Source organism: Sycon ciliatum, unplaced genomic scaffold (assembly GCF_964019385.1).
Source record: "Sycon ciliatum unplaced genomic scaffold, ocSycCili1.1 SCAFFOLD_2258, whole genome shotgun sequence".
Classification (NCBI taxonomy): Eukaryota; Metazoa; Porifera; class Calcarea; order Leucosolenida; family Sycettidae; genus Sycon; species Sycon ciliatum.
The window spans coordinates 1-16,000 of NW_027044697.1; the positions used below are offsets into that span (position 1 = coordinate 1).

The 16,000-nt window shown below is 48.2% G+C and overlaps 1 protein-coding gene across 1 annotated transcript; it reads right to left on the minus strand.

Annotated features, from left to right (window-relative positions):
* Positions 1–4: 4 nt before the first annotated feature.
* LOC135830539 (putative uncharacterized protein DDB_G0288537) lies at positions 5–13,885 on the minus strand (the record flags this gene model as incomplete). The annotated part of the gene is given in 3 exon segments (XM_065342784.1): positions 5–2,176; positions 8,466–8,547; positions 13,732–13,885. Coding segments are annotated over 3 exon segments (2,344 nt in total), but the record flags the coding sequence as incomplete, so codon positions are not given.
* Positions 13,886–16,000: the final 2,115 nt, after the last annotated feature.

The following is a 16,000-nucleotide window of genomic DNA, read 5'->3' on the forward strand; positions in this document are numbered from 1 at the left end:
GCGCTGGGGAAAGAACCTTCAACATAGCTATCATATTCAAGTTGTCCCAGACCACATGCCGATGATGCAACACTTGGATGGCTGGCGTCAAGTGAAGCCTTTTTGTGCAAAGCGAGCTTTCTCCCTTTGTGCACAACTGCCCAACATGTGTTACAATAATCCTCCTCACAAGAAGGACAGTGGAAGAGAGCAGGCTTTTCCTTGCATGTCACACAGTCAACGGTGGACTTTGTGCCACAAAAGGTATCAGCTGCTGGCGATGGAGGTACATCGATCAGTGTTGTTGATGAAGCACCCGCAGTTGGCTGTATCAGTGGATCCTGGGGTGACTTAGTTGTACGTGTGTGTTGATGCTGGTCAGGAGATCTACCCAACAGTGTCTCTTCAGGACATGTTTGCCTGGCACCAGCAGTTTCAGTTCCTGATATGCTTTTCTTGTGAGGCTTTTCATTGGCGGCTTTGCTTGATGAACTTGGTTGGGTGAGTTGAACATTTCCAGAAGCAAAGTCCACACCTGGTGTAATATTTTCCTGGTGTAGGCCTTTTCTCGCAATGGGGTATAACTCCGGTTGTTGATCTGCATTGCCAGTCTGATGTGCCGTTGGGTTATGATCTCTGGTGCTGTAGACCATTGCGTGTGTACCTTGCTGCTGCTGTTGCTGCTGCTGCTGCTGCGGCTGTTGCTGCTGCTGCTGCTGCTGCTGCTGCTGCGGCTGCTGTGGCTGCTGCTGTTGCTGCGGCTGTTGCTGCTGTTGCTGCGGCTGTTGCTGCTGCTGCTGTTGCTGCATTACAGTATATCCAGACGGGGAGTTGCTGGAAACGCTAGTCAATGAACCTGCGGCAGTGGTGGTATTGCTACCACAGTCCAGTTTTGGCTGACTCTTGTTTTTGGTCAAGCACAAATGGTTCCGCTCTGTGCCAATTCCAGTTGCTATTGACAGTGAAGAGGGAACAGCTGATGTAGAACCTGTCAAACTCATCTGCGGTAGCTTTCTGCTGCTCACAGGATGAGCGCCTTGTTGCACAGCAGGAGTGATCATTAGTGACGGTGCAGAAGACCTCTCCAGTACATTTCCGATACTTGTCGTGTCAATAGAACGTTTGAGCTGCGGCTTGATGCTAACCACAGGACGACTTCTTTGCTGCCTTGCAGTGGATCTAGTTGGCAATGGCACAGTTGCAGAGCTAGCTGCTGTTTCCACTCCACTTGCCGCCTCATCTACAGTGACTGTAGTGCTAGTTGGATGAGGTGATGGTCTGCCCACAGGGAGAGAGCTCAGTTGAGGTCTGCTCACAGGGAGAGAGCTCAGTTGAGAAGGTCTGCTCACAGGGAGAGAGCTCAGTTGAAAACGTCTCAGGCTCACAGGGAGAGAGCTCAGTTGAGGCACAGCATATTTACTTGGTTGTGTTGAAGTAGTGTCCACCACAGGCATCTCAGTTGTATCGCTTGTAGCGCTTATAGCATTAGCATCACATGTTTGATCATGATTGTGATGAATCACAGGTCGACGACCAGTTGGCTGCACATTACCATGCTCAGGTGTCATCGATGAGCCAGAAAACGTAGTGCTTTGCTCAGCAACAGTCATGGCAGCCTTGGCACTTTTTTGTTGTCGCCCGCTACTTTTTCCAGGACTGTCACAAGAAGACTTTCGCTGTTGGGTAGCACTGCTCCTTGCTGAGCCCAAATTTGCTCCTGCTATGATACCACCATTGCCAGCTTGACGTTGCTGAGTGTCTCTGCTCTTCCCAGCATTGCCAGCTGGATATTGTGCCTGAGTGTCTCTGTTCATCCCAGCATTGTCAGCTGGATGTAGTTGAGTGTCTCTGTTCATCCCAGTATTGCCAGCTGGATGTAGTTGAGTGTCTCTGTTCATCCCAGTATTGCCAGTTGGATGTTGTTGAGTGTCTCTGTTCATCCCAGTATTGCCAGTTGGATGTTGCTGAGTGTCTCTGTTCATCCCAGTATTGCCAGTTGGATGTTGCTGAGTGTCTCTGTTCATCCCAGTATTGCCAGTTGGATGTTGTTGAGTGGTTCCTGTCTTTTGCCCAGATCCTTCATTTTGTTGCCTTTGTTGAACATTAGAATTTTGCCTTTTCTGACCACTGGGATTAGGCTCCACAGGTGTTCCAGAGTCTAGGTTGGCATGTTTAGTTGTTCCTTGCACTTGAAAAGCTATAACACACAGTGACACCGGCACACACACACACACACACACATGCACACACGCACGCATGCACGCACGCACGCACACACACACACACAGAAAGAAGAAGCATATCCAAGAAGATTAATTCCAAGTATTACGATGAGAAAATAATCAACATAATCAACATAAACATGGTGTAGGATGGAGTCCTAGGCCATACTGCATTCAACTGCAAGGTCATGATGAGACGACAAACAGAATGCAGTGTGTGTTGGATGTAATTATAGTTTGTGGCTAAAAGATTACATTTAATAGGGAGGTTTTGCTCTACGTAATTACATATGGAAATCTCTATGTCGTACGCGCCGGGGAGCGAGGGTAATCTTCGTAGGTAAATCTCTGTACGGGTTTCGTGAAAGCGCTTTCCTACTGTTGGTCCTCCGCAGGACTTTTTGAATTATTTGTTTTCACAGTTTCTGCATTTATCCATGGCAAAGTTCAAGCCGCGCGAAATACAAGCTCCACAGCACGGCTAGCACGTGGGAAACTACTGTACAAGGAATGGAGAATGTGGTCTATGTTCGTGGTGCATGTGGTGGGCGCATGCAGCAGACGCGTCTCCAACGTAACAATGCATGCTTCAGATCGTGGAGAAATCACGTAGAACGAAACCCAACAGCGCGGATTTTTACATATGAAAATTACGTGCAGTCCCTTTTTTCATACGTAATTACGTAGAGCGAAACCTCCCCATTGTCTATATTTGATAACCGCAATCATCTCATATTCATTTCTTAAACCACTTGTTTAAGAATTCTGTGATTCTCATCAAATGCACCCCACAGAACGCGAGATCACCCTGCCAACCAGACCTATCTGTTGTCTAGAACTACCGACGAACTTCTCCTCAACGCGATCTTGCCACGCCACACACCAAAAGACTAGGTTGTTTCTCGTTACAGAGAGAGCTTTTCTGTTATTATTCTCACGAGACGACGAGACAACTGACACCGAGACCAGACAGGACAAGGGAATATATTATGGAGACATGGAAAAAGTGGGGCGGTGGAGGCGAAATAGGCGCTCATGTATGATACAACTGGTCCCGAACGGGACGGAAGACAAAGACGGCATACGATCAAATACGATGGAGACAAGACGGCAACCGGACGAATACAACGGAGACAAGACGAGAAAATGCATATACAACGGGGACAAGGCGAGAAAGAGTGCATACGGAGGGGACAGAAGACGGTGCAGCCGCATGTACCAAGCATTCCAAGACAGCGCAGCAGCGTGTACCACGGGTCAGCAGCATGTACGACAAAGAGACACAAACACAGCAGCAGGTACGACAAAGAGCTACACGCGCAGCCGCATGTACAACATATCCGTAGTCATGTTGTGAGGTGGGGTGAATGAATGAGCGCTCTCTGTATGTCATCAAGCAGGTACACTGTACACACATTGTGTGTGGTGTAGCCACTCTATTCTCAATCATCAGTCAATGATTCCCTTTTTAGAAGGGACAGCAAGCTCCCTACAAGGTCAATAAGCTGGTGTGGGACCATATGTTACCCTAGTACATACAGCCTCTTACACTCCATGGCCCTCAGTTGTACTTTACCATACCTCTTCCTTTCCTTGTATGTAAATATTGGCACGGTGCTCTCGCGAGTCTCACGAGCTCTTGCTGTACTTTACGGAACAGGCTGACATCACTGACATGATGTTTGCTTCCTTGTGTTTTTGTTTTTCTTGTTCTCTTGAATTCGGAGTTTCCTTTCTTTTCTTCTCAAGCTTTTCCATACTGACCAACCACCAAAATCTTAATCCCTTGACAAGACATGCAGAATCTCTAGATTTCTCTCAAAATCCCTTGATGGCACAAGAACAAGACTTAGTGAAAATGAGCTTTTCCCGCCAAAAAAACGTTCGACTCTGCAGATCTGCGTACTCAGTCGTACAGCACAATTCGACGCTGCAGTGCAGTTCGATCAGTCGGCACCCGCCTGTCAGTGCAGATCTTGCAGCCTAGGCTGTTCAGATCTTGAAAGTGCCGGGCACAGTTCGAAGTGCGAGTGGGCACCATACATGGTTTTGAAAAAACCGGGACATTCGAGGAGAATCCATGGAGTTTTCAGGAAAATCCTGTATCAGACAAAACTGTGACTTTTCCGGGAGTTTGCTTGAAATCCCGGGAGTAGTGTGGATTTCCCGGGATTTTCCCGGGAAACCGGGAGGGTTGGCCAGTATGCTTTCCCTTTCACGGTTTGATTTTTCTTCTCTTCTCTTTTAATGGGGGGGGGGGGGGGTGTTGTTGTGATACAAAAAACGTATAGTATGCGCATGCATCATTGCATGCTCCAGAGCACATGTCTGCATGCAACCATCAACCAGCATGCCAATGCTGTCTGACGGTTCCATTCCAAACTAACCATAACCCCGCAGCTGGTGCTTACTTTCACCAGCGCATTTACCTGTTCATGTCCCGCCTTTTTCTCTTGTCCAAATGTTGTATCTCGTTCTTATGTTTCACATTGCATGCAATATGGCTTTCGATTGGCTCGTCGCTCCCCATCACATCATCGGTGATGGATCCCAATCACTCGTCAACACGCACAAACATTGCGCAAGTTACTGCTTGTAAGCTCAGCTGCTGTGGGTGTGTGGAAATCGCAGGCCTATTTGCATCACTGCCATATCCTCTAAAACATACTGATCATTAAGGGCCGTCCCGAAATCCAATGGCTGATGCCTGTACTGTTGACCGTCCAGCTAGGCAAACGAGTTGAGGTAAAGCCAGATTAGAGACCAGCTTGTTCTGGATGACAGAGTGTTATCTCGCAACTTCAAGCTCCCGGGAGTCGGGAATGTGAACATCCCAGAATCCCTGATACCACGTGTAGCGGAAGAAGCGCATTGGATGCCCGGTCACGCGATCACGGTAGCTGGACAGTGATGTACGAGATGTTGCGCGACATCTGCTATTTCCCGGTAAGAACTCGTGCTGCCAAGAATGTTAACGTAACTGTGAAGTGTGCTGCGCAGCGAATAGATGTGGTGGAGCGACGGTGCCACCTACTCCCCCAGAGATCCCCGATCGCCCTTGGAGTGTGCTGAAAATGGACGCACTGGAGCTTGGCACAGACCGCAGCGGACATTACCACTGCGTACTCGTGTGCACTGAAGCCACTACGGCGACATGATGTTGCAAGTGTTGCAGGAGCGTTGACTAGTATCTGCTGCAGGTGGGGTCCGCCCGACAAGATTAGAATGGACAACGGGACCGAGTTCCAGAATGCTGTTGTCCGGGCCCTCCTCACCCAGGTCGGCGTGTGTGTGAAGACGGGAGCAGTTCGTCACCCACAGCTGCAAGGCGGGGTGGAGCGCATGAATCGGATTCTCATAACGCTGATGAGGAAAGTACTAGATCAGGCGTCGGAGCTAGATCTCCTACAGTTCTACTACCGTTCCCGGCCGCACTCCACAATGACAGTGTCGCCTATGCACGCAATGTGTAGCTAGAAATCCCGGTCATTAGTTGTGGAAGCGCGTCCAGAGGCCCTTGTGCCGAGCGAGTGGGTTGAGAAGCTGAATGAATCGGCTGCCCGTGTATGCGATGTGGTTGAGACAGAGTTGTCTGCATCGAACCCTCCACACCACCCAGCAGCACCCAATCACCCTGCGTTCCCGGTGATGCAGTACTGTTCCGACGCCCCGGGCGTCACCAGAAGCTGCCCTTTGAGCCTGGCTGGAAGGTAGAGAAGATTGTGTCACCATCTACTGTTGTGATCAACCATGCCAATGGCCCAGAGAAAGTGGTCAACATTGACCTGCTAAAGCTAGACTCAGCTCCTGTACCACCGGACACTGATGATGCCCACAGCGCTTAGCTGAGCCCTGCCGAGAGTGATAGTGAGAGTGACGCTAGTGATGGTGGAGCCTTCGGCCTAGAATTTGACGGCGGAGGCAGCGACTCCGTCCCACGCTATGATCTCTGTGCCCCAGCTAGCCGTCGACTCCCAATGCGATATTGTTCCTGAGTATTGGCGTCTGGAGGGAGATGTGTAATAGATTGACTAAGTAACTGTCGACGCCACCTCCTCTCTCTCTCTCTCTCTCTCTCTCTCTCTCTCTCTCTCTCTCTCTCTCTCTCTCTCTCTCTCTCTCTCTCTCTCTCTCTCTCTATCTACTCTAATTTCAGAAATTTTCGGTGCTCAATATTTTCGGTATGAGGGCAACAGGCTAGGTTAGGTGAACAGAAATTGTCGGTACAGAGAAGCAGTTCCCTATTGGATTATGTGTGTTAGTGTTTGTTCGGTGTATTGAAATTTTAGGTATGAAACAGACGCACCGAAAGTACCGAAAATAAAAGTACACCGAAAATTTGTGAAATTACAGTATCTATCTGTTAGGTACCTCCGCCCGTCAGTATACCCTTTTCCCCTAGCTGGCCTGCATGCACCCGTACGTCATTCTCACCTTTCGTTCCGTTGGCCTGGGTAGCTACTTGCGCACCCATGTTTGCCATAGCTACCCAGGCCCTTTCTATTGTGTTGCCTCTCTCTCAACTCTCTCTTCAATTGATCGCTCTCTTCAGTCGAGCTCTCTCTCATAATGTAGTTGTTGCGTTGCATTGCGTCTACCATAATAAATGTCCCCCCCCCCCACTCGTTCCCGTCATCCGCTGCGTTGCGTTTGGGAGGATTGAGGCTTCAGAATGTCCACCATTGGCGCCCAGCTTTTCGCTCGGACCCACGACCCTGCTCCAGAACTCGTCGTCAGTCTCGTCTCGTCTTCAACCTCGTCTCGGCCATGTCAACCTCGTCTCTCCTACGCCAACCTCGTCTCGTCCCTGTCAACCTCGTCTCGCCTATGTCTACCTCGTCTCGTGCAAGACATGCAGGTCAGCTATTTCTCATTATTTCTCTCTCTCTCTCTCTCTCTCTCTCTCCTCTCTCTCTCTTTTCTTTCGTGCGTCCTACTTCGTCAAATTTATTTTCGGTTTATTTATTTCGTGATTTTTTTGTAGTGTGTGTGCGCGTGCGTGTTCATAAAATATTACCAAATTAGAGGTCCGATCATGGTGAGCCACGCTCTAATTTTTGATGTTTAGCAGAAGTGCAACTACGCTATTTTTAGCCATGCAGGCAGTATCAGTAGGTTCCTCGTCACATCTAGTTTCTTATCTTTAGACTTAGAGAAGTACAGGAACAATAACTGTAATGCATGATACTAGTTAACACTTTTGTAAGATCCGTGCGCGCGTGCAATATGTGTGTGTGTGTGTGTGTTTTTTCTCCCTCAGTCATTTTTTATCTTTTTCTCTCTTTTTTCTTTCTTTCTTTTTTTTCTCTCCGCGCGAGGACGCGGGATTCTTTTTTTTCATGGAGGGGTGGTATGTTAGGTACCTCCGCCCGTACAGTATACCCTTTTCCCCTAGCTGGCCTACAAGCACCCGTACTACGTCATTCTCACCTTTCGTTCCGTTGGCCTGGGTAGCTACTTGCGCACCCATGTTTGCCATAGCTACCCAGGCCCTTTATAATGCGTTGCCTCTCTCTCAACTCTCTCTTCAAATAATCGCTCTCTTCAGTCGAGCTCTCTCTCATAATGTAGTTGTTGCGTTGCGTTGCGTCTACCATAATAAATGTTTCCCCCCACTCGTTCCCGTCGTCCGTTGCGTTGCGTTTGGGAGGATTGAGGCTTCAGAATGTCCAACATATCTATCTCTCTTTCTCCCTCCCTCCTCCCCCCTCCTCTCTCTCTCTCTTTCTCTCTCTCTTTCTCTCTCTCTCTCTCTCTCTCTCTCTCTCTCTCTTTCTCTCTCTCTCTCTCTCTCTCTCTCTCTCTCTCTCTCTCTCTCTCTCTCTCTCTCTCTCTCTCTCTCTCTCTCTCTCTCTCTCTCTCTCTCTCTCTCTCTCTCTCTATCCCTTCCTCGATATTTGTCGTATTTACTGTTGATCACTACGTATAAATTTTTGTTGAGCCTCGTATTATTTATTCACGCTGTGTTCGTGATGTTCTTCCCTTTTCCAGTATTTTTGTGCGTACACACGATGACGTAGGTCGCCATTTTGTCCGTGTCATCTTGGTGCGCGAGCCTTTGTTATCCTTTTTCTCTAGCTCTTTTAGTTTTAGTTATTCTAGTGCAAAAGCAAGTAATTGGTCCAATGTCGAGTGGGCTGTGAGTGTTGCATGTTGGGCAGTGCAGACGGGGCAGTACACAACAACGTGTCAACCTGAAGTCTCTTGGACAAAGACGCAACATTTTACTCTAGGGTACACAACAACAGTCTCTTTACCACTTACCGACTGACTTCAACTCCTGGGATTTGGAAGCTTGATTGGCAATGCTGGTATCAGTATCATCAGCAGTGCTGACATTTTGGATCTGAAGTGGAACAAAAGTACACGAATAAAAGTACACAGAAATTAGGATGGAGGGTTGCAACTCTGAGCTTCATGTTCAGCGATCATCAGGCAATATAAAGTACCTTAAACGCTTGCGACACCTCCAGTGGCTTGCTTTTCCTGTGAAGTGAGGATTAACCATTTTGAAAAGAGTTCGGAGCCCAAGTCCAAACTATTACTGTACTTAAAACTTTTCACTCACTCTCTCCCATTTGCAAAGTCTCTTGTCTCGCCCTCCCTCTTCTAGTTTCAGTCTAGTTCTTTGAGTGACTTTCCTATGCCGAAGAAAATGATCACAGAAACAGCAGGGGGGGGGGGGGAAGGGAATGAATGGGCACATAGGAAAGGTTCAAGAGGGGCCATGAGACTTAGCTCGTGCTCTTCTTCGTTGCGCTTTCCTTCCCCTCTTGGACCTTTCCTAACCTGAGCCTTCCAAGTTGGAAGATTGTTGGTTTGCGTCTCATAGAAGCGTTGGAGCTAGGCACCAGGTCGCCGCCGAATGTCTCAGTATTCCTCGTCAGTTTATGCCTTTTTGTTGCACACGCTGACTGTGTATGATCTGATCACGTTGGTGGCTAGTTCGTCATAACTCGTAACATTCTATCCTAAAGATACGTGTAAATATAACTAGGAAGTAAATCTAACGTTTTAACGAGTGACATTTCTTCATTAAAATAAGTTCTACTGAGGCCGTAAGGCATCGCATGTGTTATGTATAGAATATAAGCTGAGTCCCGAGTGTTTACGGGAAATAAAAACCCGAGGCAAATAACCGAGGCGAAGCCAAGGTTTCTTGCCGAGGGTTTTTTCCCCGTAAACACGAGGGCGAAGCTTATATTCTATTTAATTATAGCATAAAAAACCTCCAGTCATTTTCCTAAAAAGTGGTTTTTATAGCACCAGGTTTTTTACAGCACCAGGTTTTTTTTACAGCACCAGGTTTTTTTTACAGCACCAGGTTTTTTACAGCACCAGGTTTTTTATACAGTTTTTTTACAGCACCAGGTTTTTTACACAGGTTTTTTATATGAGTGATTATGTGGGGTTAATGCAGTTAACCCTTGTTAGCGCTCATCACAGACTCCCACTGCTCATGTATGCACTGCCATACACGTCTGCAGGTGCACACTGCACTCACTGGGCTACAATGCCGCAGCGTGCAGCACGCAGTTACCTTATATATATAAGGTACACAGGGCTGTGCGCCATATACAGTTTTTTTTACAGCACCAGGTTTTTTATACAGGTTTTTATAGCACCAGGTTTTTTTATGTAGAAAGGAAAAGGACATATGGATACGAGTTAAGAGTAACTCTCCGTCACTGTAACTGGATACTATATACAGTCAGAAAGTGCAATAACTAGGCACAAAACTGACAAGAGTACTGAGACATTCGACGTCCTGACACCTAGCTTCAACACATCTCCGTAGCGCTAACCGACAGCCTTCCAACTTGGAAGGTTCAAGGTTATGAAAAGACCAAAGAGGGGAAGGCAAGCGCAACGAAAACGAGCAAAAGCCACAGTCCAACGGAACAAAGAATGTCGATTGTTACTGGACGATGACGAGACCAGTACGATATTTGACAAAGCGGTCTAACTACAATTCGAAGCAGCAAAGCAGCACACCACCCAACTTGGGTGGGTCATAAAATTAATATCAAAGATAAGTAAAGAAAGGGGAAGCTTTGCGAAAACGAACCTTGAACCTTCCAAGTTGGAAGGCTGTCGGTTAGCGCTACGGAGATGTGTTGAAGCTAGGTGTCAGGACGTCGAATGTCTCAGTACTCTTGTCAGTTTTGTGCCTAGTTATTGCACTTTCTGACTGTATATAGTATCCAGTTACAGTGATGGAGAGTTACTCTTAACTCGTATCCATATGTCCTTTTCCTTTCCACATTTATTTATGAATTAGTGGTTGCGACTTCGGCGATGATTTGTAAGAAAGGGTTTGCTGCCCACACCGGAGCTCGCGCTATTCCGCCGACTTTACTTGACACTTGTACTGACTCACGACTGCCATCTAGAGCACACGAGAAGTCCATCGAACCTTCGACTCGGCAAACCTGCAAGAAAGCACCACTCCCTGCTCAATACACAGTGTTTCGGGGAATTCACCCCTCATCAGTTGAGCTTGAGTAGGCTGAGGAAGATTGTGCCTGAAGAGCACCACTTATATAGTGCTCTCCAGGCACAAACATCACCAGGGATACAAACTTACAGAGACGCTCCGTTTCCAGCGCGACAAACACCTCGCGAACACCAGATAGCAGCGTGAGTCAGTGTCGCTCCTGGACGGTGAGACAGACGTCGAGGACCCTCGGTCATTCGCAACGCTGTCACCTCCAAACCAACTAGTCGCAAGCCCGCGCTGGGCACAACAGTACGAATTAGTGGTTGCGACTTCGGCGATGATTTGTAAGAAAGGGTTTGCTCCCCACACCGGAGCTCGCGCTATTCCGCCGACTTTACTTGACACTTGACTGACTCACGACTGCCATCTAGAGCACACGAGAAGTCCATCGAACCTTCGACTCGGCAAACCTGCAAGAAAGCACCACTCCCTGCTCAATACACAGTGTTTCGGGGAATTCACCCCTCATCAGTTGAGCTTGAGTAGGCTGAGGAAGATTGTGCCTGAAAGAGCACCACTTATATAGTGCTCTCCAGGCACAAACATCACCAGGGATACAAACTTACAGAGACGCTCCGTTTCCAGCGCGACAAACACCTCGCGAACACCAGATAGCAGCGAGAGTCAGTGTCGCTCCTAGACGGTGAGACAGACGTCGAGGCCCCTCGGTCATTCGCAACGCTGTCACCTCCAAACCAACTAGTCGCAAGCCCGCGCTGGGCACAACAGTACGAATTAGTGGTTGCGACTTCGACGATGATTTGTAAGAAAGGGTTTGCTCCCCACACCGGAGCTTGCACTATTCCGCCGACTTTACTTGACACTTGACTGACTCACGACTGCCATCTAGAGCACACGAGAAGTCCATCGAACCTAGTAGAACTAGTTGAACTTGTTGAACTAGTTGGTTTGGAGGTGACAGCGTTGCGAATGACCGAGGGTCCTCGACGTCTGTCTCACCGTCCAGGAGCGACACTGACTCACGCTGCTATCTGGTGTTCGCGAGGTGTTAGCCGCGCTGGAAACGGAGCGTCTCTGTAAGTTTGTATCCCTGGTGATGTTTGTGCCTGGAGAGCACTATATAAGTGGTGCTCTTCAGGCACAATCTTCCTCAGCCTACTCAAGCTCAACTGATGAGGGGTGAATTCCCCGAAACACTGTGTATTGAGCAGGGAGTGGTGCTTTCTTGCAGGTTTGCCGAGTCGAAGGTTCGATGGACTTCTCGTGTGCTCTAGATGGCAGTCATGAGTCAGTCAAGTGTCAAGTAAAGTCGGCGGAATAGCGCGAGCTCCGGTGTGGGGAGCAAACCCTTTCTTACAAATCATCGCCGAAATCGCAACCACTAATTCGTGCTGTTGTGCCCAGCGCGGGCTTGCGACTAGTTGGTTTGGAGGTGACAGCGTTGCGAATGACCGAGGGTCCTCGACGTCTGTCTCACCGTCCAGGAGCGACACTGACTCACGCTGCTATCTGGTGTTCGCGAGGTGTTTGTCGCGCTGGAAACGGAGCGTCTCTGTAAGTTTGTATCCCTGGTGATGTTTGTGCCTGGAGAGCACTATATAAGTGGTGCTCTTCAGGCACAATCTTCCTCAGCCTACTCAAGCTCAACTGATGAGGGGTGAATTCCCCGAAACACTGTGTATTGAGCAGGGAGTGGTGCTTTCTTGCAGGTTTGCCGAGTCGAAGGTTCGATGGACTTCTCGTGTGCTCTAGATGGCAGTCGTGAGTCAGTCAAGTGTCAAGTAAAGTCGGCGGAATAGCGCGAGCTCCGGTGTGGGGAGCAAACCCTTTCTTACATTTATTTATGGCTCAACATCCAGGTTTTTTATATGAGTGGTTATGTGGGGTTAATGCAGTTAACCCTTGTTAGCGCTCATCACAGACTTCCACTGCTCATGTCACGTATGCACTGCCGTACATGTCTGCAGGTGCACACTGCACTCACTGGGCTACCCGATACGCCTGCTACATGCAGCGTGCAGCACGCAGTTACCATATAAAGTACACAGGGTTGTGCGCCTATCCCGGCTCCGGGTCACACTTACAGCTCAGCACGCATGCAGGTAAAAGGTTTCACAGAACAGTGTGCCTGTCCTGGCTCCGGTTTGCACTTACAGCTCAGCGATCAGAAATATTTTTTTCTATTACATGTACAACAGTTTGGAGAGCTCAAACTGTTTAGTTGTTTTCTGCTTCTTGCTCCGCGGTAGTGGTTAGCTTGTGAATTCTTTTTCCCACTATCCCACCCTTACCACTATCTATAACTAGGACCTCACTACCGGTCCACTCTTCACAATAAACACCGAGTGCTGGCGCAACTCTTAACGGCAATGGTTTAACTCGTTCAATCACTCCGTGCTCTATGTTGAGCCAACACACACGCTCTATGTTGAGCCACCATACGCGCTCTATGTTGAGCCACTCACTCTCTCGCGCTCTATGTTGAGCCACTCACTCTCTCGCGCTCTATGTTGAGCCACTCACTCTCTCGTGCTCTATGTTGAGCCACTCTCTCTCTCGTGCTCTATGTTGAGCCACATTGCCTCACTCGCAGCCAGCACCCGTATAACTCAAAACTCTGTGCCCTGTGTGTTGGTGTACTTCATAGCGGTGTAGCATCTGCATGTGCATGTGGGATGCGTGCTAACCAGAAATATTAACTGCGTTTTAGAACACGCAAATGACTGGAGGTTTATAATTTAAGTGCGGATATGCCTGAAGATTGCAAGTTCGTTAACGTATCTTTTTCGTTAATCTATGGATTTCGGACAATCGTTAAATTTGCGACCCGTCATATTAACATGTCTTACAGTAACGTTACGTCATTGACTTCACGATCTTGGATAAGAAGGCAGTGAGATTGCAAAAAACCTATGGGCCCAGGTTTGGTGAATGGACAGTAGTAAATCGTTTTTATGTATCAGTTGGAATGCCTTACCCATACCCAATATACACCTACACCTGCTCCACCCACAAATACCTATCCATTGCAGACCTGCAGCCCAAAACATGTTTCGTACATCGACCTACCATCCTAGCAACGAGAGAGCCACGAGGATTGGCAGTCTGGTCTTTGCCATTTCCTGGTGGCTGTCCCCCTCCGGGGTCCCCTGTTGCCATACTTGCTATGCTGCTCCAGCAGCAGTAGCAGTGGCGAATCCGAGATATCAAAAGGTCAAAGTTCCTGCACAGGTAATGAACATAGGCAGAGAGAAAGGAGGAACTTTTGTTAGAAGTCATCAATTTATTCAGTCAGAAACAAGGCAAACATGACCAGTGCTGTCAACATAACCACCGATTACTAGTATTATGTACATTGTACATACTCGAAGTAGAATATCCTTGAACAGTTGAAGACCGTGCAGATTAGGTCTTAAGGTAGCAGCCTGGTCGTAAATTTCATATGGCATTCAATTGACCGTAACTTTGGTGTCTCTCAATGGATTTGAGTGAAATTTTCACCACACACTCCTGCCACTATGCTGGCCCTCTGGACATGATTTCAAAGTTCTTGCGCCTCACTGACAGGTTTTCAAGGCCGGAAAAACTCAAAATTCCGGCATAGTGCCACGGTGTGCGAGCTACCCAGGAGCCAAAAAATGCATTTATCGCACGACGCATTCAGTGTTTCCAGGAAGTACCCCACAGCGGATAACCTGGCTGCTTATCGACGCCAGCGTAACCTCGTGAAGGACTTATCTCGACATGATTATCGCTCTTACATCCGCAGCATCAAGTCCACGCTCTCAAGTAATGACCACCCGTCTCTTTCTCAGTTCGTCAGGCGACTACGTAAGCCAACTTCCACCAGTGCTCCCATAACCTCAATGCAGAGACCGGACGGCAGTATTGCTCATGATACTAGGGACATTGCAAACTTGCTCAACGTGCATTTTACCACTGTCGCACCTAGTGACGACCCACGATGGTGTGTGCCATCTCTTGCGGAACACTCTGCTATTCTGTCCTCACTTGATTCCTTCCAGACCTCCCCATCCACAGTTAGGACCGTCATTAACAAGCTGAAAATCAATAAATCACCTGGTTTTGACGGTCTTCCCAATGAAGTTCTTAAACGTCTGGCACCTTCAATTTCGTCTCCTCTCTCCACCATCTTCAACATCTCCTTTGCAAGCGGCGTATACCCACTTGTTTGGAAGTTTGCTGTTGTCACTCCCATTTATAAGAATAAAGGTTCTCGTCAGCACACTACCAATTATCGCCCCATTTCGCTGCTACCAAGTTTGTCGAAAGTATGTGAACGTGTTGTTTACAATATTCTGTATCAACATTTCTCACCCGCGCTTTCTCAGTACCAGTCTGGCTTCTGTCGTGGGGACTCGACCTCGCTACAGCTGACCTGCATTGTCCAGGAGCTGTACACTCAGCGACACCAAAGGCGCCATCAAGGTCTCTGCTTCTTCGACTTGGCCAAAGCATTCGATTCGGTATGGCATAGAGGGCTGCTCGCAAAACTACGATCGTGCTACAGTGTCACCCACCGCGCCAACAACCGGTTGTCGTCATACCTGAGCATGCGGACCCAAGCCGTGAAAGCAGGCGGCCTGATTTCGGAGGATCGTCCAGTAAATACAGGTGTACCACAAGGGTCTATTCTTGGCCCCCTGCTTTTCTTGATGTACGCGAATGATTTGCAATCCGTTACTCCTGGCCTCTCGCTTTTTGCAGATGACACCGCCCTTCACCGCTCAGCCTCCACCGAGCACGAACTAACGGTATCGCTCCAGCAGGGCATCGATGACGTGGTAAACTGGATGAAGATCTGGAAGCTACAGCCCAATGTCCAGAAGACAAAAGTGTTGTATATTTCTGCACGTCCACCATCTGCACCGTTGACGTTCCCGAACTGCACCCAGGCCCTGGAAGTTGTAACTTCTCACAGGCACCTGGGAATCGTTCTTGACTTGACTCGAAGCTATCATGGTCCGAACATGCTGACCATATTTGCCTTAAAGCATCCAGAATTTTAGGAACTCTGAAGCCTAACTGCCGTTATCTGCCTCACGACTGTAGATCTCTGTTTTTCTCTTTGTATATTTGTCCGGTCTTCGACTACTGTGACGTAGCGTGGTGTGGGGTATCAACCACGATATCAGACAAGCTCGAAGTTTGCCAACGAAAATTATTAAAAATGCTATTTTGCTTGCCCCGTGATTTCTCCTCTGCACAACTCTATGTTCTCACTCATGTTTGCCCCCTTTCTATTCGACGCAGTCTCCACAGCAACATGCTAATTCAAAAGATAAAACTCGAGAAAGTACCACCAAGGCATCTTTTT